Genomic DNA, 25,677 nt, shown 5'->3' with positions numbered 1-25,677 from the left:
AATCCTAATGATTTTAAGCAGCAATGCATGATATGTCCTTGTAATCTTGTTAGATCTGTTGCCTTGGCTGACATGGAGGACTTTCAACAAAAATACCATGCTAACAGGGTTGGCAAGAGATCTGAATGAAGCAGTGAATATAAGCAATGAGGTCAAACCTTTATCCTGTGTGAGTTTAGAGAACACAGCATCAGGTCCTAAATCTTTTAGCATTTGGCACTGTGAAGTGTTTAGTGCTGATATAATTCTTTTCCACTTGAAAAGAATTAATTTGAAGCAAAGAAAGATTTTCTATCTGTATCAATAGAGCTGTTATAAATTAGTACTGAGCCCTCTCAAGGATCTTACCCGTGTGTGTGCTGACCTGACCTGTGATCTGACTATGTTAATTTGATCACTTCCCTCTCCATTTTTGAGTTAGTGTTTAACAGTGCAACCTGTAAGTGTCATATTGCTGCCAGTAAACACAGAAACAGACCAAGAAATGTCCAGATTTCAGTCTTTTCCATTTGCTAAACTGTGTCCATGCCAAAAAGCTGCATTTCTCATTTGGAATTAAATCCAAACACCTGTTCTTCATATTTCAGTGCTTAGAACAAATGGAAGAGAATTCTTCCATGGAGGGAATGTGATTTGATGTTTTAAGTTAATAGCGGGGTGGATTGATAGAATATAAATATATAACCTCTGATGTAATGATCTTTTTTATTAGAGGTAAGTATGCATGTATCTGTCTGTCCATGCAGGCTTTATGAGAAACAGATTTTTAAAATAGTTTATGAAATGTTTTTACAAACAAAATTCCTTCTGGTCAAGATCTGCAATCACTGGAAACTTATTCCCTGTGTGTTTTCACTGTGGCAATATCCAAACAAAATTCTAAATAGCTTCCTCAGAAATGGTATCTAAGAACCCTGACAGATATGCTTTATGTGCTACCTAAATAAAATGATAGAGATGTTATTTATGCAACGTCTGATATATGATTAATTTTTGTATATACCTGATCGTAATGAGAGCCCAAGTTTGAGATATTTTCAGCATGAAACCTCATGTTATCAAGCAAAGCTAAAGGGATCACCAATGTTAAAAAATATATAATAATAATAGTATTTAAAGCAGAAGTACTTGAAAGCAGTTGATTTTAGCAAGTTCTTTCTTCATGGTGTGCTTAGACTGAGATAATCTAATAGAAAGGATCACATTTTTAATAGTATCCACAGGAGGAGGGTCACATGAGCTGTATTTCTGACTTAATTTTTCAGGAAACTCAAGGGAAATAATCTTCCTGAAAGTTATCCAAACCATATATATAAAGAGTGCAGTACTTCACTACCGAAAGAAGCAGTAAGATTTTACTAAACTCATCAGAACTCACATTATCTCCATGATTGTTTTTGCTCCTATACTGTACTTTTTGGTGTCTTCTAATAGCTAGCAGTGTTGTTGAAAAGTCATAACTGTGTTCAGAAGCATCACATAAAGCTACGCTGAGAAAAAATTTGCCAGCCCTTATATCAAATGAATAGCAGATTTCAAAGCTGTGTGAACCATTAAAGTTGGCAACTTATAAAGCCATGCACAGTGATAGACAACGATATCTGTTAGGAGCTATGCAAATTATTACTACATACATTTGAGAGTGCATCCCAGTTTTTGTCTAGATCAACACTTGGAAATTGTAGTTGGCTGTCCTCATGGGTTTCTACCAAAATGTATTCTTACGATGGGACTCCAGATTTTCACCTGCTTGTTACATCCAAATGCAGATCACTGGGAAGGCATGTTACGTGTTTCTTTAGCCACCTCATTTGTTTGTTCTAGTCACTTGTCTGTAATGGCACTGAACTAAAACAATCCAGCTTATTGCTTTAGGTAAATGCTGTAGGAAACCTAGAAAACAGTAAGAATTGTATGAATGAGCATTGCTAGCCTGCCAACCTCACTCCATGCAAATGCAGCAAACTGTGTAGTCATGGCTTTATTCAAGCAGTATTATTTTTGCCATCAAGACAATAGCATGCCACTCTTGTTTTTTTTTCTCTTGTGTTTTTGCCAAAACTTGATCTCCTATTTCCAAGGTGGACCACATAGAAAATGTTCTTTTTTTAACCAAAGCCCCTCACCCCTGTCTTTAACCTTCCTTTTTAAATGTATGCAGACTAAAAATGGCACAACTAACTTAGTTCTAACCTAATCTAGAGATGTAAACAGAGGGGAATTATTCATAATGAACCCCAGATGGAACAGCATATTATAAGCCACTGGCCTTTCTGAATACAAACTGTGGTTCAGAGCAAAGTGGCTGGAACTCAGTTTTGATCTATTTCTGTGATAAAAGGTCACAGAAGACGTGAAGGTGGTGCCAAAGTATGCTTTGGTGCAGAGGAGACAGCAGCACACACTGCACAGCTCAGAGAGAACTTTGTAGTCTTTTAGAGACTAACTAGTTCATTTTTCCATTTTTCTCTGCCAGAGCACACAAATGTCATTCCCTCCAGAAAGGCAGGCAGTTACAATAAGGCCTGGAAGGTAAAAGGCTATGTAGAAATTTGGGTTTTTGGAACATGAATTAAAATACTGTCAGTCTGTCAAATAACCTATCAAGGTGCTCTAGGGAAAAATCCGGATAAAACACAGGCACTGGTATTTTTGGCTTGGTATAATTAAAGCTGAACAGAGATCAGTATTTGATCTAAAAAGGAAAGAAAGTGGTGGAGCCAAAGATAAATTACTCTTTCTAAGCTATTTGAAAGCTCACCCCATCCCCCATGTCTAGTGACTTTTTTTGCTAGTGTATTATTAAATACCATTTAGAATTTACCATGTCCCCTCCTTTTGGATGAAATAAATTTTGTGATGAGCAAGCAATGAAGTATATTTAACATTGATACAGGCTTCATGTTTTATAATCAAGCCAAAATGATTTAAAGACATGATTTGGATATGGGCCATAAGATGGACTCGCAGCTAACAGAGGCAGCGAACAGACGCAGCAGTTTGCGCAGCAGTGTTTGGGCTCTGACTAGAACTTTGAGGACCTTGTTGGAAGTTGTGGGGCTTTCTGAGGACCCCCAAGGAACTATAAGGTGATTGCTGCGAGCAGGAAAGGGGAAGCTAGGCAAGGACAACTGCAGGAAGCCCTAACTTCTCCTGGCAGAAGCTCTAGCTTGGTGTAGCTGACGAGCTCTCTTGGTTGCCCATGATCAGAGGGAGTTGGGGCCTTTGATCCAGGTGGCCCTTGATTAGGGCAGGTCAAGCACCCTGTGAGTCAGTGCTAGGGAGAGGCCTATATAAGAGCCAGGCCTAGAGTGTGGCTCCCAGAGTGCAGCAGTTTGAGCAGAAGGGTGCAAGAAGGCACCTTCGTTTCCTATCCCTGCAGTGTACGCTTCCTCAAGTATGGTCATGACACGCCGCAGAGCACATTCCCCAGTAGCCGTTGGAGTTGCTGCGTTGGCTGTGTCAGAGGCTGGGACCCAGACAGACCCTCTGACAGCAGATGCAGCTCTACAGCTCTCAGGCTGCAGGGAGTGCTTGGGGCCTCTCCGGGAGGCCTGGGCTGACAGTCACCTCTCCTGCAGGAGGTGGGCTGCTGTTGATGGGTTGTGTCGTCAGGTAAGGGAGTTACAGGAGGAAGTCAGTAGGCTGCGTAGCATCCGAGAAGATGAGAAGGAGATAGACAGGGTGTTCTTGGAGACTGTACAGCTCCAGGAGTCTCAACCCCCCACAGCAGTGGATTTGCCGGAGGGCTCTGTGCCATGTGAAACAGTACTGTAGAAGGCGGCTGGAAGCTGGTCACTCCTCGTAGGAGGAGAAAGGCTCCTACTCCTCCTGAGGACTTGCGATTGAGGAACAGGTTTAGTGCCCTCCAGGATGAGGAAGAGCTGGACATGGCTGCAAGAGAAGCAACTGGGACAACAGACCCTGTGCCTTGCGGGAACACCCAGAAGAAGCAGCGGGTGATTGTTGTGGGGGACTCCCTGCTGCAGGGGATGGGAGGCACCTGTCTGCCAACCTGACCTCTTATCTAGAGAGGTTTGTTGCCTGCCAGGGGCTCGCATACAAGATGTCATGGAAAGACTGCCAAGGCTTGTCCACTCATCAGACTATTACCCTCTGCTGCTCTTCCATGTGGGCACTAATGACACCAAGGGCAAATTGGAAACCATCAAACAGGATTTCAGAGCTCTGGGGATGGTGGTAAAGGGTCTGGGAGCCCAGGTCATTTTCTCCTCAATCCTGCCAGTGAGGGGGATGGATGAGAGGAGGAAGAGAAGGACTTTCCAAGTTAACAACTGGCTGTGCCACTGGTGTTGGCAACAGGGTTTTGGTTTCTGTGACCATGGGACCCTGTTTGAAGATTGACAACTGATGGGGAGAGATGGGATCCACCTCACCAAGAGGGGCACATGTGTCTTTGCCAACAGGTTGGCCAACCTGGTAAGAAGGGCTTTAAACTAGGAAAGATGGGAAGTGGAGAGTTCTTCCTGTTTGTGACAGGGTAGTTGGCAAAATGTGGCTCAAGTCGGGATGCCTCCAACAGGTGAATGCAGTCAACTGGAAGTAGCCTCATGATCCCAGGCCCTGGTTCTCATGGGGGACTTCAACCACCCTGATATCTGCTGGAGAGACAACACAGCTAGACACAAACAGTCTAGGAGGTTCCTGCAGAGCATTGATGATAACTTTTTGACACAGGTGGTGGAGGAGCCAACAAGGAGAGGTGTGCTGCTGGACCTCGTACTAACAAACAAAGAAGGACTGGTTGAAGATGTGAAGGTCAGGGGCAGCCTTGGCTGCAGTGACCATGAGGTGGTGGAGTTCAGGATCCTGCGAGGAGGAAGCAGGGCAATAAGTAGGATCACAGCCCTGGACTTTCAGCAGAGCAAACTTTGGCCTCTTCAGGGACCTACTTGGAGGAATCCCATGGGTTAGGGCCCTAGAAGGAAGGGTGGTCCAAGAGAGCTGGTTAATATTCAAGCATCACTTCCTCCAAACTCAAGATCAGAGCATCCCTATGAGTAAGAAGTCAAGCAAAGGGGGCAGGAGACCTGCATGGATGAGCAAGGAGCTCCTGGCAAAACTCAACCAGAAGAAGGAAGTATACAGAATGTGGAAAGGGGGACAGGCCACTTGGGAGAAATATAGGAACGTTGTCAGAGTATGCAGGGATGCGATGAGGAAGGCTAAGGCCCATTTGGAATTAAATCTGGTAAGAGATGTCAAGAACAACAAGAAGGGCTTCAAATACATAAGTAGCAAAACGAAGACTAGGGAAAATATGGGTCCTTTGCTGAATGGGGTGGGTGCCCTGGTGATGAAGGATACAGAGAAGGCAGAGTTACTGAATGCCACCTTTGCTTCAGTCTTTACTGCTCAGGCCAGCCCTCAGGAATCCCAGACCCTGGAGGCAAGAGAGAAAGTCTGGAGAAAGAAAGATTTTCCCTTGGTAGAGGAGGATCAGGTTAGAGATCATTTAGGCAAGCGTGACACCCACAAATCCATGGGCTCTAATGGGATGCACCCACGAGTGCTGAGGCAGCTGGTGGATGTTATTGCTAGGCCACTCTCCATCATCTTTGAAAGGTCATGGAGAACAGGAGAGGTGCCTGAAGACTGGAAGAAAACCAGTGTCACCCCAGCCTTTAAAAAGGGCAAGAAGGAGGACCCAGGAAACTACAGGCCAGTCAGCCTCACCTCCATCCCTGGAAAGGTGATGGAGCAGCTCATCTAAGCATGTGGAGGAAAAGAAGGTGATCGGGAGTAGTCTGCGTGGCTTCACCAAGGGGAAATCATGATTAACCAATCTGATAGCCTTCTCTGATGGAATGACTGACTGGATAAATGAGGGGAGAGCAGTGGATGTTGTCTCCCTTGGCTTCAGCAAGGCTTTTGACAGTCTCCAATAACATCCTCATAGACAAGCTCAGAAGTGTAGGTTAGATGAGTGGACAGTGAGGTGGATTGAAAACTGGCTGAATGTCAGAGCTCAGAGGGCTGTGATCAACGCTGCAGAGTCTAGTTGGAAGCCTGTAGCTAGCGACCCCCAGGGGTCAGTACTGGGTCCAGCCCTGTTCAGCTTATTCATCAATGACCTGGATGAAGGGACAGAGTGCACCCTCAGCAAGTTTGCTGATGATACCAAACTGGGAGGAGTGGCTGATACACCAGAGGGCTGCGCTGCCATTCAGAGAGACCTGGACAGGCTGGAGAGTTGGGTGGAGAGGAACCTCATGAAGTTCAACAAAAGCAAGTGCGGAGTCCTGCACCTAGGGAGGAATAACCCCATGCACCAGTACAGGTTAGGGGTTGACCTGCTGGAAAGCAGCTCTGTGGAGAAGGACCTGGGAGTGCTGATGGACAAGTTAAGCATGAGGCAGCAATGTGCCCTTGTGGCCAAGAAGGCCAATGGTACCCTGGGGTGCATCAGGAAGAGTGTTGCCAGCAGGCGGAGGGAGGTGATCCTCCCCCTCTACTCAGCCCTGGTGAGGCCCCATCTGGAGTACTGCGTCCAGTTCTGGGCTCCCCAGTACAAGAGGGATGTGGCACTACTGGAGCAAGTCCAGCAAAGGACTACGAAGTTGATTAGGGGTCTGGAGCATCTCTCCTATGAGGAAAGGCTGAGAGAGCTGGGCCTGTTTAGCCTGGAGAAGAGAAGGCTGAGAGGGGATCTTATCAATGCATACCAAGATCTAAAGGGAGGGTGTCAAGAGGATGGAGCCAGACTCTTTTCAGTGGTGCCCAGCTACAGGACGTGAGGCAACGGGCACAAACTGAAACACAGGCAGTTCCATCTGAACATGAGGAAAAACTTCTTCACTGTGAGGGTGACAGAGCACTGACACAGGTTTCCCAGAGAGGTTGTGCAGTCTCCTTCTCTGGAGATATTCAAAACCTGCCTGGACACAATCCTGTACATTGTGCTCTAGGTGACCCTGCCTGAGCAGGGGGGTTGGACTAGATGATCTCCAGAGGTCCCTTCCAACCTCAACCATTCTGAGATTCTGTGGTCTGCACAGGAGAGAGACTTAAAGAGCATCTTGGATAATCCTGAAGACAAGCTATTAATAGCTATTTAATAAGGAGTTAACCTGTGGTTAGTCTGCTTGCATACTTCTGGTGACTATCCTAAAGGAAGTTAAACTGAGGAGCATTTTCAATTAATAATTTCTCCTTGAAATAAATAATTTCAGTGAGAAGAAATTCCTTATCAGAGTGCCTCTGTAATTTAATACAAAGCTGGTCTTTGCATAAAGACTGAAGGATGGTTAATTCTTGGTAAACTACTTCATTTGGCAGTTTTCTTCACCTTTGCATTTAAATTGGAGATGAGCTGCATTTTTTTTATTTATTTAGTTTTAGCTTCCAGCACCTTGGTAGTTTGTCCCATTAGCAGTCAGCTTTGAACAGTTTTTGCTGCTGAGGAAGAGAGTTAAATGCCTGGCAGAACAGCATTTGTTTCTGAGGTGAGACCTAGCTTTAAAATGGGATATCTTTTTTGTTCACATATATGCCCCCAGCCCCTCTGTATGTGTTATTTCTGTAAGTCTAAGATTGAGATCAAGACTTCGAGGAAATACTGTTGGACAGATGTTGGCATAAGTATTTTGAAACATAAGTACTTTGATATTTACTCAACATCTCTGCTTTGTTGCTGTACTCTTGAGTTTAGTATTTTTTCTGTGTAGTCTTAACTGCTATAATATGCATCATTTGATCTGCTTTTCATGCAGCTATAGTGTTGAAATATTTTTCTACTTAATGCCCTAAAATGTGCAGTATAAAATTAGCTAGTTAAAAAGAAAATTAACAATGCAACAAAGTACTTTCCAAAGTCTTTTCAAAGTACTGAAAGAAACAGGTTAGTATGGAATCAAAAGTTACTTCCTTTTTGATTCATTCTTTCTATTCAGCATTTTAGTCTCCTGTGAGGAATGAAAGAAATCTGGGCTTATTCTACCCAACATTTACTGTAATGTTTTTATCTGGTTATCAAAGGTGTTCCAAGTTACAACCTGATTTTCCCTGATGTCTCAGATAAGGCGGAGTGGCTAAACTTTCCCAAAATTAAGATTTTTTTGATGTGCAAATAGATTTACTTTTATTGCCTTATTTTTCATCACTTTCTGTAAAAAATGCATGTATTATTGAAATACAAAACTTTTAGGGTTAGATTCCCATTTTCACAAGCTAGATTGCTTGACACAGGCTTAAATCTCCCCTGGTTCTGCTCACAAGGATCTGCCAACCCTACTAGAGCATTTGTCAGTGGTAAGAGGACAAGGGAAGAGTACAAGTCAAAGATGATTGAGAGAAGGCTGGAGGGAGGGAAGGGAGATGGACAGATGGATGAGGAGATTCTGTGGCAGAATACATCTCCTGTACAAAGACAGCTCTCGTATTGTGTTTATGCCTCTATAGCCTAATGATAAGTTCTACCCAAGTTACCTAAAAACGGACTTCTATCATCCTGCAGTTCTACAGTAGTTACTGTTGGTCACCCCAGGTCTACAACACAATCTCTCACCATGCGTTACTTGTTACAGGAGCTGAGCAACAGCATTGCATAGAGGGCAACTCTTTCATTAAAAGCCTTCCAAAAATTGCCAATCAGTATCCTCACCCTCCATATTCTTATTCTCCTTTTGGTAAGCATGTAGGGTGGGCATGAGGCACTAATTACTGATGCTGGAGCTGCAAAAATCCTACCCAGAATTGCTTGTTGCAGTGGTAGCTGGCTTGCAGCTTGCCAAATATGTATGTTGAGCACTACAGTACATTCTAGTGTTGAGCACTGTTTTGTGCACAGTGATCTGCTAGGAGTGGGAAACTGGAACAGCAATAAGGAGGTGGCAAGAAAGAATTGTCAAATATTTAGAGCTTAGTCCCTGAGCAAGGAATACGCCTAGTTCAAGCCAGGTTGTTTGACATCCCATGGTTTGTGCAAAATCATCCCCTCATCTGTACAGCCAAGCATCAGCACAGTCAAGTGATACGTGCCCAAAATACTGGGTAAACACAAATCCTTCACCTGTTTAGAAGCAATAAGCTAAAGGGAGCTATTAATTTGAATGGTGCAAGCTGCTTAGGACAGAGCAGGTTCAAATTACATTTTTCCCTAGGAGTTGTAATCAGCAGCTGATCAGCACAACCCATGCTAGTGAGGCAGGGTGATAAGTTTATCTGGTGGTGCATAGCCCTTAGTGCAGCAGAGCACAGAGGGTTGGGTTTTGCCTATTAATGTGGAAAAGTCTTTATGTAGTCCAGTAATGTGTATGCTGTACAACTTAATTATATTTATTCATGCTGAAAATTATATGGTAGCCTATTGCTGAATTACTGGATTGTTAATTGATATTTTTAGCTGTAGCTATTAATTTTCCAAAAATACTTCAGAATACCCCATCATGGTTAAAGAGCTTCTCCCTTAAAAGTTTGGTTGTTTGGCAAAGATTCCTGGTGTTCAGAATGCCATCTGGATCCAATAATATGTCTCAGTTGGGAAGAAACTCTTGTATTGCAACAACCTTACACGCTCAAGAGCCATAGGAAGTCCCATCCCTGCAGGATCTATAACACAGTCAACATCTTTCCTCCCCTGAAAAATGTATGGCAGGGCTGCCGCTTTGTAATGCGAGAGGCCACTGCTGAGCAATACAAGGCACCTGCTCGTTCCTGGGGGGAACAGACCGTTTCAGAAATACATCTGCCAGTTAAAGCAAAGCAAAAGAGCGCTCCAGAACCCAACAGCAGTTTGAAAGATTCTTTCACTTTTGTAGAAACTTTCTTTTTTTACCATACATTTTAATGATACTGATGAATAATGTAAATGAATGTCCAAAATAAAATGAGTTGCAAGTAAGTATGTGATATAATGATATCTCTGAATCAAAATATGTCTACTGCAGTAAGCTGATATATGCTATGAAATTTGTGTCCAGGCTAACACAGTCTAGTGGGTGACTGCAAAATAGACTTAAGGTTTAAACTTTGCTGTTGATTCTCAGTCTTTCCATTGAAGTTGAGAATAAGGAAAGAACAAAAATGGCTGCATGATAAATGGAAAGAATTTGAGTTCACGTGTTTTTCTTTTGTTTTCCTGCTGATTGTGGTTGCTGTCTTCTCCTCCAACCTCCCCCAGATTCCATTTGTGACCATCAAAGTAGGTTCATATAAAGCATAAATTTTACAAAGTTGTGTAAAAGTTTTCTTCTGCATCTGAGCTCTTGAACTAGAAATCAGACAAATAACTACAAAGAAAAACATTAATTACAGATAAGCTGCCTTTGCCAAGCAACCAGATCAGAATCTGTTTTATTTCAGAATTTGGGAGCATGGACAAATTCAGTGTCTTAAATCAATCTATTATATAGTGAAGTCTGGAGTTGCAAAGTACAGAACTTGATTTGGTTCTGATTTCTTCCAAAATACGTATGTTCAGTTGAGTGTTTTGGATTTGTTTTCCAGGCTCAGAGCTTTTTTTTGTCTCTCCCCGCCCCCCTGGCTGCTCAGTCCAGACTGTGTCTGCGATGAACACTAAGTGTCGTGGGTGGGTATGAAAAACAGACCCTGAACTGTATTGATCTTGTAACTAGAAGATCAGGAGAAACCACAGAGTGATTTTGTGTCCCACACTCCAATTAGAGAATCTCCTTTTCTTAATTATGGAAAAAACTCAGAAGCTGTAGTAATGGGGGAAAAATTCAAGTAATTTTTTTTAGATTTAGCTTGTACTTTCATTATTTTTGTGTCAAAATAGAATACCTACAGATGAGGTTGGGGTTTATGCCCCTGTTCACATTCATGTATGTGATATTGCCTACAGAACTAAGTATATTTCCCTGACTTACCCTTCCTTTACTTTTCCTTCTCAAACATATATAGTTATAACTTTGTCATGTTACCTTTCAGCTTTTTACTGATGCTGCACTTAAGTATTTTAGCTGGCACACCTGAGTTCTCCTATCAAAGATTTTTAGTCCAATAAAGTCATGTGACTTTTCAAATAGTGGATTTGAGGAAAGAAGAATCAGTATTTAAACATTCAAAAATTGAATGTTCTAGCCACATTTTAATTTTTCAAGTATTTGGACCACTGCAAAATGTAAATAGGTGCTGCTTTTCACCTTCAGTATAGGGCAGTATCTTTAAAGTGGATTTATACTTTGATATGTGTGACATGTAATTGAATACTATGTGCCATATGATTGCCCTTCTGGCACTACATCTCTGGCAAGATGACTGTATGACTCTAGATTGGAAATGTTTGTATATGTTCATGAGATTTCTAATGTTTCCTAGAGCTTACCATTAGGAAGAATGTTGCATAGAAATAAGTGGCAGGAAAAAAAAAGTTTTGTTTGCAGACCTTGAATCATTCTGAGGCTTTTTATTAAGGTTCATATCTCTTATTTTGTGGCCTGATTCACCTTTCTTAAGTGGAGACCAGTATATGTATGTGTATGGCAACCAAAGAAGAGCACTAATTCTATTAAAGCAAAAAACACCACTGTTCTAAAATCAATGATTCCCTTCAGTAAATTATTGGGTTATTTAGCATTTTAGGCTTTATGAACTGTTAAGCAGTTGGATTTATCTGTTTTGGGACTAACTTGTGTCAAGCTTTATAACCCTGTCAGAATGAGATGATGTTTACTTCTTCACCTCTGTCCTTGTGGTCAGCTGTACGTCATTTTCAAACAACACTGCCTGCTTTTTTATTAGCTTGATCTTTTCTACAGGTATATTCATATAATGACCCATTGGGTAAGTTCATGGCGTGACATACAAAGAATTTGAATAAAATGATGTTAAACCTTATTCAGTTGGCTGGAAAGTGAAATGTTAACTCAGATGCAATCTGATGAACTATGAATGGTGGTCACTTCTTGGTTTGAAATATCCGCTTCTCTTCCAGGGTGTTCCAGAAGATTTGCTGTTTTTTTATAAGCATATCGAAAAGGGCGGTGAAGTCTTTCGAGTTGACCATTGCCTCCTCCTGTACCGTTACCATCCTCAGGCTGCAACTCATTCTGTTCTAGAGTAAGTTGCATATTTTTGCATTGCATAAAAATTAGTTTCACCTTGGATGACTGGCAACAAAGATGAGATGCTTAATCTCTTTCCAGACATCAGGCAGTAGAATACCTAGTTATGTTTTATTGTTTTTAAAAAAAGACCAAACAATAAGCATATCATATGCTGGTAGTAGCCTATTTTGATGATGGAAGGTTAATTTTCTGCTTTTTTTTCCCTGTAATCTGCTTTTGAGGAACATACTGTAATGCATGAATTTGTCTTGCCTCCTTGCTCAGAGCCTTGCAGGATGCACTAAGCACAGAACTGATGTAGTGGTATTTCCCTCCTGATCAAACCAAAGTTAAGTCACATGCCAGGTCACCATCTAACGTGCTCCACTTGCAATGTAGATGCAGGGTCCTCCAGCCAGTAGCTCTCTATCCATGTGTGGTGGGATGCCCAGGGCTGGCGAATGGCACAAATGTCTTTACCGGTAAGGCATGAAGTGGATGTACGATTGTAGAGCTGTAACATATCACAGCAAATCAAACACGGCTCATTCTCTTTGTCATATCCATTGGTAATATAGGCACATGCTCTGTGACCTGCGTGAAGAGAATTATATCTGAGAAAAAATACTAAGGAGTTGTTTAGTCTTTGCAACTGAAATAATACGTGAAATAATTTCACGATGGGTATTGTAAAAGGGTTGTTCTGAGGACTGCATTACAGCAATACTATTTTCTCAGCTTCCAGTTACCATCCCCTCAACTGAAACTCTGTAGCTGAGCACATGAGATCTCATAGTCTGCCTGAATAACCTCTCTGGTTATTTAAAGCACCTGAGCTTTAGCCTCGCAGTAAATTGAAAACACTTCATATTGTATTAATACATGAGGTTTTGCTTCACATTTTCTTGCTATGTGGAATATAATATAAGAAAATGTATTTTTTTAATTTTAAGGTTTAATTTCAAAAAGAACTATCTTAGTTTAAAACAGTAAACAACAACAAACAACAAAAGCCTACTTTAGAAAAAGTAATAAAAACTAAACCTTAGAGAGGTTGTGGAGTCTCCTTCTCTGGAGATATTCAAAACACGCCTGGGCACCATCCTGTACAATGTGCTCTAGGTGACCCTGCTTGAGCAGGGGGCTTGGACTTAGATGATCTCCAGAGGTCCCTTCCAACCTCAACCATTCTGTGATTTTGTGAAACCTCTCATCTGATAATTTGCCGCACTCATATATTTTATTTTCCTATTTTGAAAGGTTTAAAACATCTAAATCAGATAGTGAGGTTTGAAAAATACCTGTGGATGTTTAGGAGTAATTATCTGAGGTGCTTCCATGCAAGTCATTGCCTACTGCTTTTACAGTGCTGTTTTACCCTAAGATAAAATGTTCTTAAATTGCTGATAGGCAATTCCTCTGCTTGCTCATATTAGCTATCAAAGATGCTTTTCCTGATCACAAGTCCTGCAAGCTGAGCCTAAGTCATAACAATAAAAATGGTTCTTTCTCTTTCTGTGTATTATTTAAGAAAAGTTAAGTAAGTCATACTATTCATTTAGAAGTCCTGCACAAGAATCACAACGGTAATTAAGTAAACCATTTTCTTATTAATTAACAAGATAAATACACTTTTCAGTCAGCCCTGCTTGTATGGTTCTGGAGAAGTGACCAGTAAAACTAATCATATTTTTATGTGCATATTTTAATTATAACTTACTGTATTACTGTGTTACTGTATTATACCAGCTAAGCATCATACTCATGGTTAATGTCACTATAGATCTTTTTATATATATGTATGTATAGTATATATGTATAGTCTATATGTATGTATACATACGTAAAGTCATTCAACTCTGAAACATTCATCCAAAGCAAAGAGAAGATACTCTTTGGATTTTGTAAACAAGTATGAGGTAAATTATATTCCTTTTATTGGTATTTAAATGTAAGTTCTTTTTCCTGTTTTCGTGCATGATCGTTTTGGCACTTGTTTGCAAACTTTTCAGCCAGGCATCACGAGATGCTAGAACTCTTGGAATATTGTTGCTTGTATCTGTGGGAAAACATTTTATTCTTGGAAATAAGTTTATTCTGAATTTACTGCAAGCTGTTGCTTATTCAGATCTACAAGGTTGTGGGGCACAAGCACCCTGAATTACAACACACTGTGAGAATGTGGAAATACTGTAAACTGTTTCAGATGTGCAGCTTGCATGTCCAAATTGGCGCCTTTCTTGTCTCGTTCTAAGAAGTCAGGCTAGCCGTTCTTCCTGTTGGCTTTCTGTCGGCAGTACTGTTAATAATATTTTGTGTGAACCTCCAAGTATGAAGTTGTGTAATCGCTCTTTTTACTGGCTTGTTCCCATGTTTGTTGCCTGAGCTGTAAAGAACCGGCCATCATTCGTTTCGAACTACTTCAGGGCGCTTTGTTGTGGAGAAGAGCAAAAGGAGGTTAATGGACTCCTCACAAAGGTTTAAGTTTAAGATTTAAATTGGGTTTTTCCCAGTGTGCCTCATGGTCACCCCAGCTTATTTGATGCATATTCTACCTTTTCTAGATGGCTTTTTTTATGGTGTGTTTTGTTTGGGCAGTTTTCCTTGGCATTTTGCCTTTTGACATTGGCCTATGTTGTCTTTGAATTTTCTCAGTTAGCCTAGACCTGGCTCTGGGAGCAGTAAACCACCAAACAGCTTAGTATCTTGCTGAGAGCAAGATGATGCTTGTAAGAAAGTTGTTTGTTTGGTTTTTTTTGGTGGGAGGGGGGGTTGTTTGTTTGAACAGTTTCTGCCTAATTTCAGTCTTTAAAAAGTGAAATAAGTTTTCAATAAGCTGAATAATAGGACTTGATGATTGAGGCATGATTTTGCACTTTCAAATTTGTTGAAATATATATATAAAAAACTATTTGGCAAGCAACGTTGAGTTCTTTATATTTGGTGGTATATAATTGTAAACATTAATGATTTTTTTTAAATCATTTACTATGGTTAGTATCCTTCTGGAACAAATACCTAGAGGTGAAAGTATCTGTGAAACAGGAAACAAAAACTTATTTGCCTCCTCCCTTACCCTGGAGGCATCGGACTACATTATTAAATGTTTTGAGCATGTGACAGAGTCTGAATGAAGTACAGTCTATATTTAGATTTGATTAGGGGCATACAGGTATAAATATCCTCAGTGTAATTTTATATAAAGTCTAGGATGGATACATGCTAAGTGTGAATGAGCAATACAAGTTTTGAGAAACTTCTCTTCAGTATGGGATTTACAACGCAAAATCCCACACATTGCATCTCTTGGACCTAAATCATTTTCTCTCGCATTACAGCTTGTATCCTAGGGCTATGTGTACTTTTGTGCTACAAAGCTGCATTACACGGATCTGATACAATATCAGAGCTGACTTTATAGTGAGAAATAGTCTAGTAAGAAAGTTCAGTGTATAATAAAAACATTGTAAAATTCATAGATTTATATCTTGCCAAAGGGGAGAAAAAGGAACTGTATATAAAACAATGTACTGCATTGTGAGATGAAAGTCAGCGTGGTACAAGATGCGCAATAAAAGGTTATACTTGTCTTTATGTACTGTTGCTCATGAAGGCAGGCAGCTGGTGTAGGTTGCCAATCTTTGTAACAGTTTACAAACCTTTGCTCAAGAGAAACTTAATATGTGCAGAAAACTGGGATTTTTTAGAAGAACATTTCCTCTGAGATTCAGGCAATTCTCTCTTGTGCAGAAAATGTGAAGCATACTTATATAGTTTACAGTAATTTCATATACTGTGTATTCAGAATGAATATAATATTGTAAGAGCTTGTTCTGCAGAAATAACCAAAATTACATAACCTATTATAACCATCTGGTTTCAGGCACTAGAAGCTTCCAGTGTCGTCTAAGCAAAGAAGAACAGGCATTGACTGTGAAACACACGTTGGGTTGTTTCAGAGGTGCTTTGAGCCCCAGGTCTCATATCGTTGATGAGCATAGGAATGCCTGCTTCATTTCCTGCAAAAACACATTCATCCAAAAATAAACAGGAGAGAGAAATAGCGTAACAAATTGCCGTACGGCTGAAACACAGAGGAGGTCGACTGCATTTTTATCTTCTATGCCTGCATTTGGCACTTCAATTAAACATAGAAACTAATGACCTCATTAGATTCTTGAAAAGCAAATGGCATTAACATTGATAGTCTCTGTCTTTCTTAATAAGCCTTTCATGAAAAATAGGCCACAATGCAAACCATGCCTCAGTTAATGACCCACGACCTGAAGATGAACTCGGACATTAATAGAACCTATTAACAGTGTAAATGTAATAACTCAGTGGGACGATATAGTCCAGCAATTAATAAGTTCACATGAAGTTCAACAGAACAACAACTCAAAAAAAAAAAAAATCAGTTTATTCACCAGCATGGTCAAGGTTCAAATGAGATTCATTTCTGAATTTCCTGTGGATCCTAAGGACCCTGGATTCTGCCTGCAAAACTAACTATAAAAAATCTTGTTCTTTCAGCTCTCACTCTGTGATTAAAAAGTTCTCTACTCTGCCATCTCTGGATTCCCAATCTGGTGGTATTCACCCATAATGTAAAACTCGATTATCCTGTCGTGATTAAATAGCCACTGAAAGAGGCTGCGCGCTTGAATAGCTTGGCTTCCTCTCTGCTGTCACCTGAGTGGCGTGCAGGACCAATGTGTGCAGAAAAGGGCAGACAGACAGTTTATAATGTTACTGAGGACAGTAATTGATGGCTACAGTTTCGGTTCTGCTTATGATATTGGGCTTGTGTTTTTACGTTTCCCAAGTACTTGCTGAGCATCTGTCTTTGTGCTGCTGATTCACTTAGGCAGCCTCACTGGGGGGAAGGAGGGGAAAGGGAGTCGAGCAGTTACGGAGAAGTTTACCAGAGCTCGGACATTAAATCATATAGCTTTTATTGCCACATTATCTTTCATTTTCAAAATAGGAATAGAGCAGATGTTTCTTGACTCCTGTGTTCATTCGGGAGGTCACCACACGTTTTAACAGAGCTCCATTGTGTTATTTGGGTGGATGGTATGGTCATAACTGCTCGGGCCGGAGGAGCGTACTCCGTAGCCGTTTTTGCCTGCTGCATGAATACCCTCATTTCACTCCTGCAGAAGTTTGGCTCCTCTTCTTCCTTCCAGACTCTACATAACTGATGAGTACTGAGGGGCTGTGGCAAAAGAGAGCTTAGGAAAATTCTGCAAGACTTGGGAATGATTTTCCAAAGGGAAAAATGTGTGCTTCTAACATTTCTTTTGGAAAGTAAGGAAGTGACAAGAAAATGAAAGAAACGGAAAAGCAGCGTACTTCAAGAATTTGGCTCAAGGAGGAGTATTAGGAGGCAGGTATCAACTTCCACAGTCAGAATTTGCATCCCAGCTTCTGGCTGAGGAAAATCTCATTAACTGAATACAGGCTAGGAAAGGATACTAAAGGCTACTGGGAAAGTGCAGCTTTAATCCTTTCTGACATGGCTTGGAAAAAGCAGCCCTGATTTGGGATAACGCAGGGTAATATCATCTGGTTGTTGCTCATGGCTATGAATATGTAATAATGTGAAATCTGAAAATAACTGTGAGAATCTTTTGTGAGAAGTGGCTTGTACAACTTTGAAATTGTTTCAGGCACTTTCTTTAATCATCCTTTGCACGTTGCTACAGTTCCCATCTGTTGCACCTGCACTGGCTCCTAAAGGATGGGAAAATGGCATTCCCTTATCCCTCAAGGCAGGAATCCCAGTTATCTGCTCTGGAAAGATCCCAAAATGTGGCAAATTAGGTGAACCGGAAGCCTAAAGGGGATAACTGAAATTCTCTCTTTTGACACTCCGTAAACTACCCTTGGCTTCAACATGTGAGATATAAGCGTGCAGAGCAAGTTTCCGCAAAGATCAAGCCTGTAGTTGTCACTCTAATTAAAGGTCGGTCACTGGGACCTCCCCTCAATTCCATATCTACCTAATGATCTTAGCCTGAAGCTGTCAAGAGTTTCAAGGTTGCACCTCAAGACCTCAGAGTGTCTGATATATCTTAAAATTTTTATACAAATGGGCACATGGAATCTGGGGATGTAATTTTAAAATTCTTTTCTGTTAGCATTTTCTGTTTAGGATTACAGCAGACATTTTTCAATAATGTACCTTCTTAAGAATTTCCCATAATTGGCGATTTAAGCAATGAATCAAAAGTGCTACATGTGTTGGCTTCATTTACAGAACCTAAAATACGCATTTAAGACAGCCATTTATTGGCGCTTAAATGAAGTTATCTAACAATATTCTTGTATTCAGACAGTGATCCAATCACTTTTGATTATAATGAGTTTCACATCCTTTGATTTCTGAGCGCAACTGCCCTATTTCATACTTTCCACACTTGCAATACTGAATATAACATTTGTAGATAAAACTGGGTGCGTGAATGTACTTCAGTCTGACATCTTTGCAGGGGATCATTGGCCTGTTTAAATTTGGGCCTTCTGTGGAACGTAGGCACCCACCTGCAAGACAGCAAATGCATACCCTGTAGCAGCCACCGATACCGAATGTGCCTGGGCATCTCTGTAACCAGCTGAAACATTTCGTGTGTGTCTGAACGCAGATTCCTGTGCATCTAGAGCTCCTTGCACTGGGGAGGTCGAGAAGGCATCTGTCTCCTAAGTTTCTTTGTGATGCAGAGCTTAGATGTCTTGCTGCCTAATTTTGTTTTTGTATTGAAGGCAGCTTAATTAAAGTTGCACAGGGGGTGTAATTTGGCATCACCTAATTTTTAGTACTTACTTTTGCAGTCTGAATGTTCAGTTGGTGGTTTTGTTTTGTTACGGGTTTTTTTTTGTCCTGCAATGTATGTACATATGTTGTAACCCAACATATTCAGTTTTTTAATACCTCACCTTCATGAGAGGTTTATTTTGCTTTTTTATAAAACTTATGTTTCTGTACTCAAAATTAAGCTGCACAATACAGTTTTCTACAGTATTAAACTGAACAGATAAGTAATATACAGGTTGCTTTATGATTTTTTTTTATTTTTTTGCGGTTTTATGTATTCTGTTTTGCTTCAGAGATGGAAAATAATTGATGGGTGAGTATCACATCATAGCACAACTTATTTTTAGTCTGTGAAGACTTTGAAGCATAAAAATTAGTTTCCAATTTTGAGATGTATCTGATTTGCTTATGTCAAAAGTTGTGGGTTATTAAAGGTGTCATCACTGCATCATAACAGCTGCAGATTTTCTGGGCAGTCACCACAGCCTTGTAACTTTGATACAGTTTTAAAAAAAGAACACTGGTACATTTTGGATTCTAACTGTTCTTCCTTACTAACTTGAAGGTGATATGATGGCAAGAGCTAGTGCATAGAGACATCTAATTTTAGGTTTCTTCCCAACACCCTTGCCATTGCTCCTGCTGCTGGCTGCAGAGCCTTAGACAATTTAGTTAGCAGGCCTCTCTTGGACAGGAGCTCCTAGTTCAAGTTTTAAAATATTTTAAGGGTTGTTTTTTTTCCTAGCTTGTAGCCACACAATGTTTAGAAAGATAAAAGTCATGCTGGATTCTTTCTGATCATTGCTCTACTGCTAATGACCCTGTGAACCTGACTCACCTCTCTGTATTAGCTGTATTTTCAGGTTTCCCTACAACTAGAAGTTAGTTAACCATTCTTTTTACGCCTTGTAAGCTTGCCTAATTCTTCCTTAGCTTTCTTGGCTTTGCAGACTCAAGAAGAAAAGAAACTTGACTGTGTCACTCAAGTCAACAGAACAGATTTTGGAGTCTTAAGAAGTACCTGTGGAATATAATACAGTGTTGTTCTAAAGTCACATTTCAAAGTAAAATGAATTTTTAAAATTTTCCATGTATGTGTAATGTACTAATCTTCCTTTTTAGAAGCTAGCAGAAGCTCTAGAATTCCCAGGAATGTGATCCTGGAAAAATACTTGACCTTCATATTTCTTTCCTTTACCTTTCCTTCTGGGAATATAGTGTGCTGTAATGAACAGGGAGAAAGGCAAGCGTCAAAGGATGCCAGCAGCAGCTAAAGCTTTGCAGCAGGGATGCAGCTTGTGGTTTCATTAGAAAAGATTTGCAGTCAAATCCAAGATTTTTTTCCATTAGTTGAAGTGCTGGTGTACAGCCCTATAGTCTTCAAAACACTGCTTAAACTTTATATGGCATAGCTATTCTTCTTGGGTACATTTATTTGTATGTAAGTTCTTTCCAAGTTATCACACCCCAATCAGTGATGAAGTGCTAAGCAGCCATATAAAGATCGGACTGTGCTCAAAAATCTCATGCTAAAGTGAAGTGGGCTCTCTGGAGCTAGCTAACTAATCACAGCAGGAATCCATATGTCTCAGTGCTACGATGGTTTGATATTTTTCAAACCGTAACTCGGGACTGTGAAGGAACAACACAAATAACACAAAATTCCTTGCATTAAGATTTATAAAAGTTTGTTAACAGAACAGTTCCTATTCCTGACTATCTTCCCACCTGTTCTTCATGGACAGTTGAGCTGCATAATATCAAGGAAACTGGAACACATTTTGATTTTTCTATAAAGTGACAGGCTGCACTTGGAGAGGAGAAGGTCGGCACCTGGTCAGGTGAGCAGCTGAGGTTGGAACCACTGCGGCTGTCCCAAGGCAACCTTGCTGACTCGTGGACCCTGATTCGAAGCAGAAGAAATAGCATATTCTTTGAATACTTTGGTGTAACGTGCATACCCACTTAATATAGTCAGAAAACTGTGGGACTTAAAGCTGAACTGTGAGGAAGGTATATTGGTAAGAAAAAAGCTGCTTCCCAAGACGTAGAAAACCATAGGCAGCTTTAGGATCTGACAAGAAAATAACTATTTTTTTTCCATTAATATGTTTGAACTGAATTCAAAGAATGACCAGACATTCATAAAAGCATAATCCAATCATGAGTGACTTTTTCAAACAGCATACATCTTGGATCATAAGATGTATTACAGTTTATAGAACAATTTGTAACATATAATTTGTTATGAAGTGTACTGTGTTCTGTTGTGATGAAGCAAATGGAAAAACCTATTTGAAGAAATGTTTTCAGATATGGCAGAAAATTATGTATCTTTCAGAATTTCCTACAAATTAAATTGGATTTGCAACTCAAGGTACCTTGTTCAAGAGATATAGATTAGGGAGATTCGTTAGTCAATCCATAAATTGAGGAAATCAATTTATTGTATCTAGAAAACTGTTTATTCTTAATTATGAGGTAGGTTCCTGGTTAATGAATATTAAATGAATCCTGAACAGTAAACACGTGTTCTTAACAGCAGGCAGTTTTCTTTAAACTATTCTGAATGATGTAGTCTTAAGTATTGCATTATATGGTGGGAATAGCTATTTTAAAAATGTGATTGATAGTGATAGGAAATGCGCACAAAGACATTTTATCAGGCATACAGCTTTTTTTTCAAAAATAATAATAATAATTTTTCCAGTGATTTGTTTCACTGCTCTTTTGTTTCTAGAAATGCTATTTCTTATAAAGATTGTCTTCAAAAAAAAGGCACAGTCAGTTGTTCATATCACTGCTGAATAATACTTTGAAGACTTCAAAATTATATCACTGTCTTTAATTTTGTTTCTCGTGTGTGTGTGTGTGCACAGTCACAAGTGTTGAATCATGTGTAAGCGCTGGTTGTTTCAGCGTTGTGTGACGTTGGAGTTTAGTGATTATCTGTTCCTGTACAGTTGTCCATTGATTCTGAGCTTTGAAAAGTGACTTGTTGAAGACGTGAGCTGGACACCACTATGTAAACTGACCTTCATCCTAGCATTGGGCCATATGCATGGGTAGATCAGAGTACTGAACTTGACGTTCCAAATTTGCATTGAAAAAGGAGAATGAATGCATGGGCGGATGGAAGAGTACATCTTGGGTTTAGGAGCTATTTTGACCCTATGTACGGCAAGTTACAGAGCAGGTCGTGTGTTGGTTACAGATAGGTACGAACAGTGTGTTTGGCGGGCAGCTGGAATCATCAGTGTTGAATTTGATTTCCGCAGTCGTGGTTGTTCATATTGATGTGATTTTCTGTAAAGTTTCTTGAAAATAACAGTTCAACTACAACTTTGAATCTATCCTAAAGATTTTTGTTTGAGGGGGTCCAACTCCACTGTTTTTGTAATTGTCCAGGGGAACCATCTGGAACCACCGAGTCAGATTTCTTGAAGACCGAGTCCTCAGCTACTGGACATCATTCACCATCTGGAACGCTGGCAAACAGGGCAAGAAGCTCTACAGAAGCTTGTCACCAGCTAATCAGAAAAAGGTGAGCTATTAAGAGTGGGTAAAATTGATACAAAAGCACTTTCTTCTCTCTCCTATGCTTCCTTGCTTCTTGTTACATAATATAGTCAGGTTCTTGTACGTATCGTATGTCCAAAGAGGTACTAGATGAACATAAACCTAAACTGGGAATATTCGGAATATTTTGCCTAATGACTTCCTTTTTTTAAAATGTTGCATTATGCATCTCCGGTGTATAGTGTGCATGAAGTGCAGCATATGCACTACTGCTCCTTCCAGCTGCTGTCTAAGCGTAGTAATAGCTCAGACGTGCTGTGTCACCGTTTATGGCCTGCTGCGGAGCAACCAGCCGTTGTAGTAGCTAGCTGTGCCAGGTGAGTCAAGAGTAACTCTGTTTGGATGGTGTAATACTAAGCTGCCTTGTCTGTGATGATTCATACGTAGGTGGTAGTATTTGCCCAGTTCCTAAGTGGATACTAGAGGGGTCCTTATCCCAGCTGCTAAGCAGCCTGGTTTGTATTCTGGGAGCTGCATTGTAACTCCCTGTCGAAAAGCTTGAGCCTTTAAAAAAAGGGGGGCAAGGGGTGAAGAGGCAAGGAGAGACTATCGTACGTGAATTTCTAATTCAATTTACAATTAACTTCTTTGAAAATGTGGAAGTTATGTTTGGCAATGACAGATTTTTCTCAGGAGAGGTTTGTCTGAGAGTTTAAATACCTTACTTTTATAGCATGTTCTTTCGTGTAATAACTTTTTGTTAGATAAAGGCTTTAGGGCTAATTTCAGCTGGCTGTTTCTTATAAACAGTCACATAACATTCATTTTATTACCAAATGTGTTTTCTTTTCTTAAAAATATGGATGGGAAGACAGAATGACAAATATATATATAAACCTAATTAATGTAGCGGCCTCAGACCACACACGTATACAAAGAAAAGAAACGTGTAAACCCATAGTGGAAATTATTGAACAGAAATGGTGGAAGCTCACACAGGAACCAAGCAACACCAGAATTCCTGCTCGATATTGCGGTGCCAGCCTTCTTCCACTGTGGCCGTGCAGCAGGGGGGGAACGGCATGGAGGCAGAAGATTAAATGCGGTGTGCCTCCAATGAGCGCTTTCGTTCAAAGAGGGGAGAACGGTCCCTGGCACGTGTTGAGTCACCTCGGTTATGCAGTGCAGTGCGCGCCTGACTTTGGGGGTTTTGTGAAAATGTTCTTTTTAGTTAGTATTTTGCAGAACGCTTTGTGAATTCCCCTAAGTTGCTAGCATCCATTACGCTTTCCTGTCTATACAATTATGAGGATTAGGAGATAAGTTGCCAGTGGAAGAGATGCAGACTGTCTGCTAATACTCTGTAGGGATTTTTGAAATGTAAAGTAGAAAACAGGCTATGCTGTCTTTGTGGCAGTGTCACACCATCTTAGGTGTTTTTTCTTTTTTATAATGTGCCAAGCCAAAATGGAAATTGTTATTAAGATAGAGCAACTCCCTAGCTTTGGGTTACACTTGCTGCCTGCTTCTATAGGTGACTCATTCAGAACTTCACATCCTGTAAAGCCAACACAATAATTTGAAGATGCCACTGCAGAGAGGATAAAAAGGGCAAGAGAAGAATAATACTGGTTTTTGTGCTATTTTGCTGCTGAAGAACTCAAGCTTACCTCTCCTTCAGTAAGGAACAACCTTAATTCCAGACTTCACTGACAGCGTGGTTCTAATTAACTGGGATCTTGACATTCCTTCCAGCTGACCTCTACATAACGTTTGCTTTGGCAGTGTTGCAGGCCATGATATTATTTTGCTTCTGTCAAGGTTATGATTATACATATTCCAGTATGCTTTAGTTTGATATTGAAATCTTGCATTGAACATTAACCTGTTAAATACTGAATACTAATACCAGATGCATTTAGCAAGCTTATGTGCCAAATACCATTGTACTTGCCAAATATCCGCTCTGGTGTGAGTCGTTTTGCCGGTGTTGTGCAGAAAATGACTGCTAAAATGTAGTTGCAGCCTGGTTCTCACATAGAGTAAGCCAACTTCATCCATCTAAAAGTTTGACATCTTACCTGAAGTATTCAGAAGTATTTCTCAATAACCAGCAATCATAAATAGCTTCGGAAAGTGACTTCTATCATCCTAAGAGAGATTAGAGGCCTAACTTTTAGATAGCTAATTTCAGATGAAATTAGTGTTATTTGTAGAGATTAAGATGTTTTATCTAGCTGTTCAGGCAGATTAGGATTGCTGTCGTAACTTCCTGGCATTTCTGCAAGTGAGATCCCAGTTCGGTCTGCCTCAGTCAGAACCGAAGCCTAAATGACTTTCTGATGTCTCATAGCAAGGCAGTGGCAAAAGGCTGTTGAAATAATTAAAACATCTCAGTCTTCCAAACACTAATCAAAGGATTAGGCTGCTTGAGTTTCAGGAAATAAATTCATAAAACTTGCAGTAGGTGACTCATGGCAGCTTTTTTTCTTCTTTTTTCTTTTCTCTAAAATAACAACAACAGGTTAGTTAAACTCAGTGTTACGCTTTTCCTCAAAAATTCTTCAGGTATTCTGTGACTAATCTTCAGCTCTTGCCAAGGACTCTAAAATCCCATATGAGCAAAGGTTGTAAATAGTTGTTGCCTCATCTTTTCCAGCCCTGAAAAACAATGAAATACTTTTCCTGTCTCATCCTTAAAAGACTGTCTTAATCAAATTTACACTTTCAGATATTATTGATTACCAGAACGCTAGAGAGTCGGTATTGTTTTGAATCTACAAATAGAGTCTAATCTTGTACTGCAAATGGAAGCCCTGGGATATGAATGCATCAATTCTGTAAAATAGCTTTAAAAAATATCTTTAAAGTAGCTTTAAAATAACTTTACAAGAGAATTCCACAAGCATCTTAAGACAAAATATGTTGTATTGTGCCAATACAATTACCATTTTGTTCTCTGAAGGCCCAGGGGCATAAAACAATGTGATCTTAAAGGTTTAATACACTTTTGAATGCAAGTACGATTGTTAAAATAAGCTGTATAACTTAACTGCCTAAATTTTGTTTCAGTTGGCTTTATATTTTAAGCTGGTTTAGACTCCTGAAAATGTCACCTTTGCTCTGTGTCACTGTTGCTGCATCCTTTTGTTGAGATTTGGGATCTCCTGGGAAGTCATGAGCCTGCTTTCTGCCACAGAGTGGAGTCGCAGCAGGGTTTTTTCTGAACTGGCACTGAGTACCTGTAGGAAGTATGGGACACATACTCCCAAAACAAATAAAACTTTAAAGAAATGAAAACGGTACATACAG

The 25,677-nt window shown here is 40.2% G+C and overlaps 1 protein-coding gene across 3 annotated transcripts in view; it reads left to right on the top strand.

The window, feature by feature from the left end:
- The window catches only part of B3GNTL1 (UDP-GlcNAc:betaGal beta-1,3-N-acetylglucosaminyltransferase like 1), a 138,711-nt gene that overhangs the window by 97,163 nt on the left and 15,871 nt on the right, over positions 1 to 25,677 (top strand). For all 3 annotated transcript variants that reach the window (XM_013960868.2, XM_067308545.1, XM_013960867.2), the window contains 2 exons: positions 11,918 to 12,042; positions 22,255 to 22,390. In XM_013960868.2, coding sequence (XP_013816322.2) covers positions 11,918 to 12,042; positions 22,255 to 22,390 — 261 coding nt within the window. The remainder of the gene's footprint in view (positions 1 to 11,917; positions 12,043 to 22,254; positions 22,391 to 25,677) is intronic.

Source organism: Apteryx mantelli, chromosome 19 (genome assembly GCF_036417845.1).
Source record: "Apteryx mantelli isolate bAptMan1 chromosome 19, bAptMan1.hap1, whole genome shotgun sequence".
NCBI lineage: Eukaryota > Metazoa > Chordata > Aves > Apterygiformes > Apterygidae > Apteryx > Apteryx mantelli.
The sequence above is the reverse complement of the archived record's forward strand: the minus strand, read 5'-3'. Positions and strand labels throughout refer to the sequence as shown.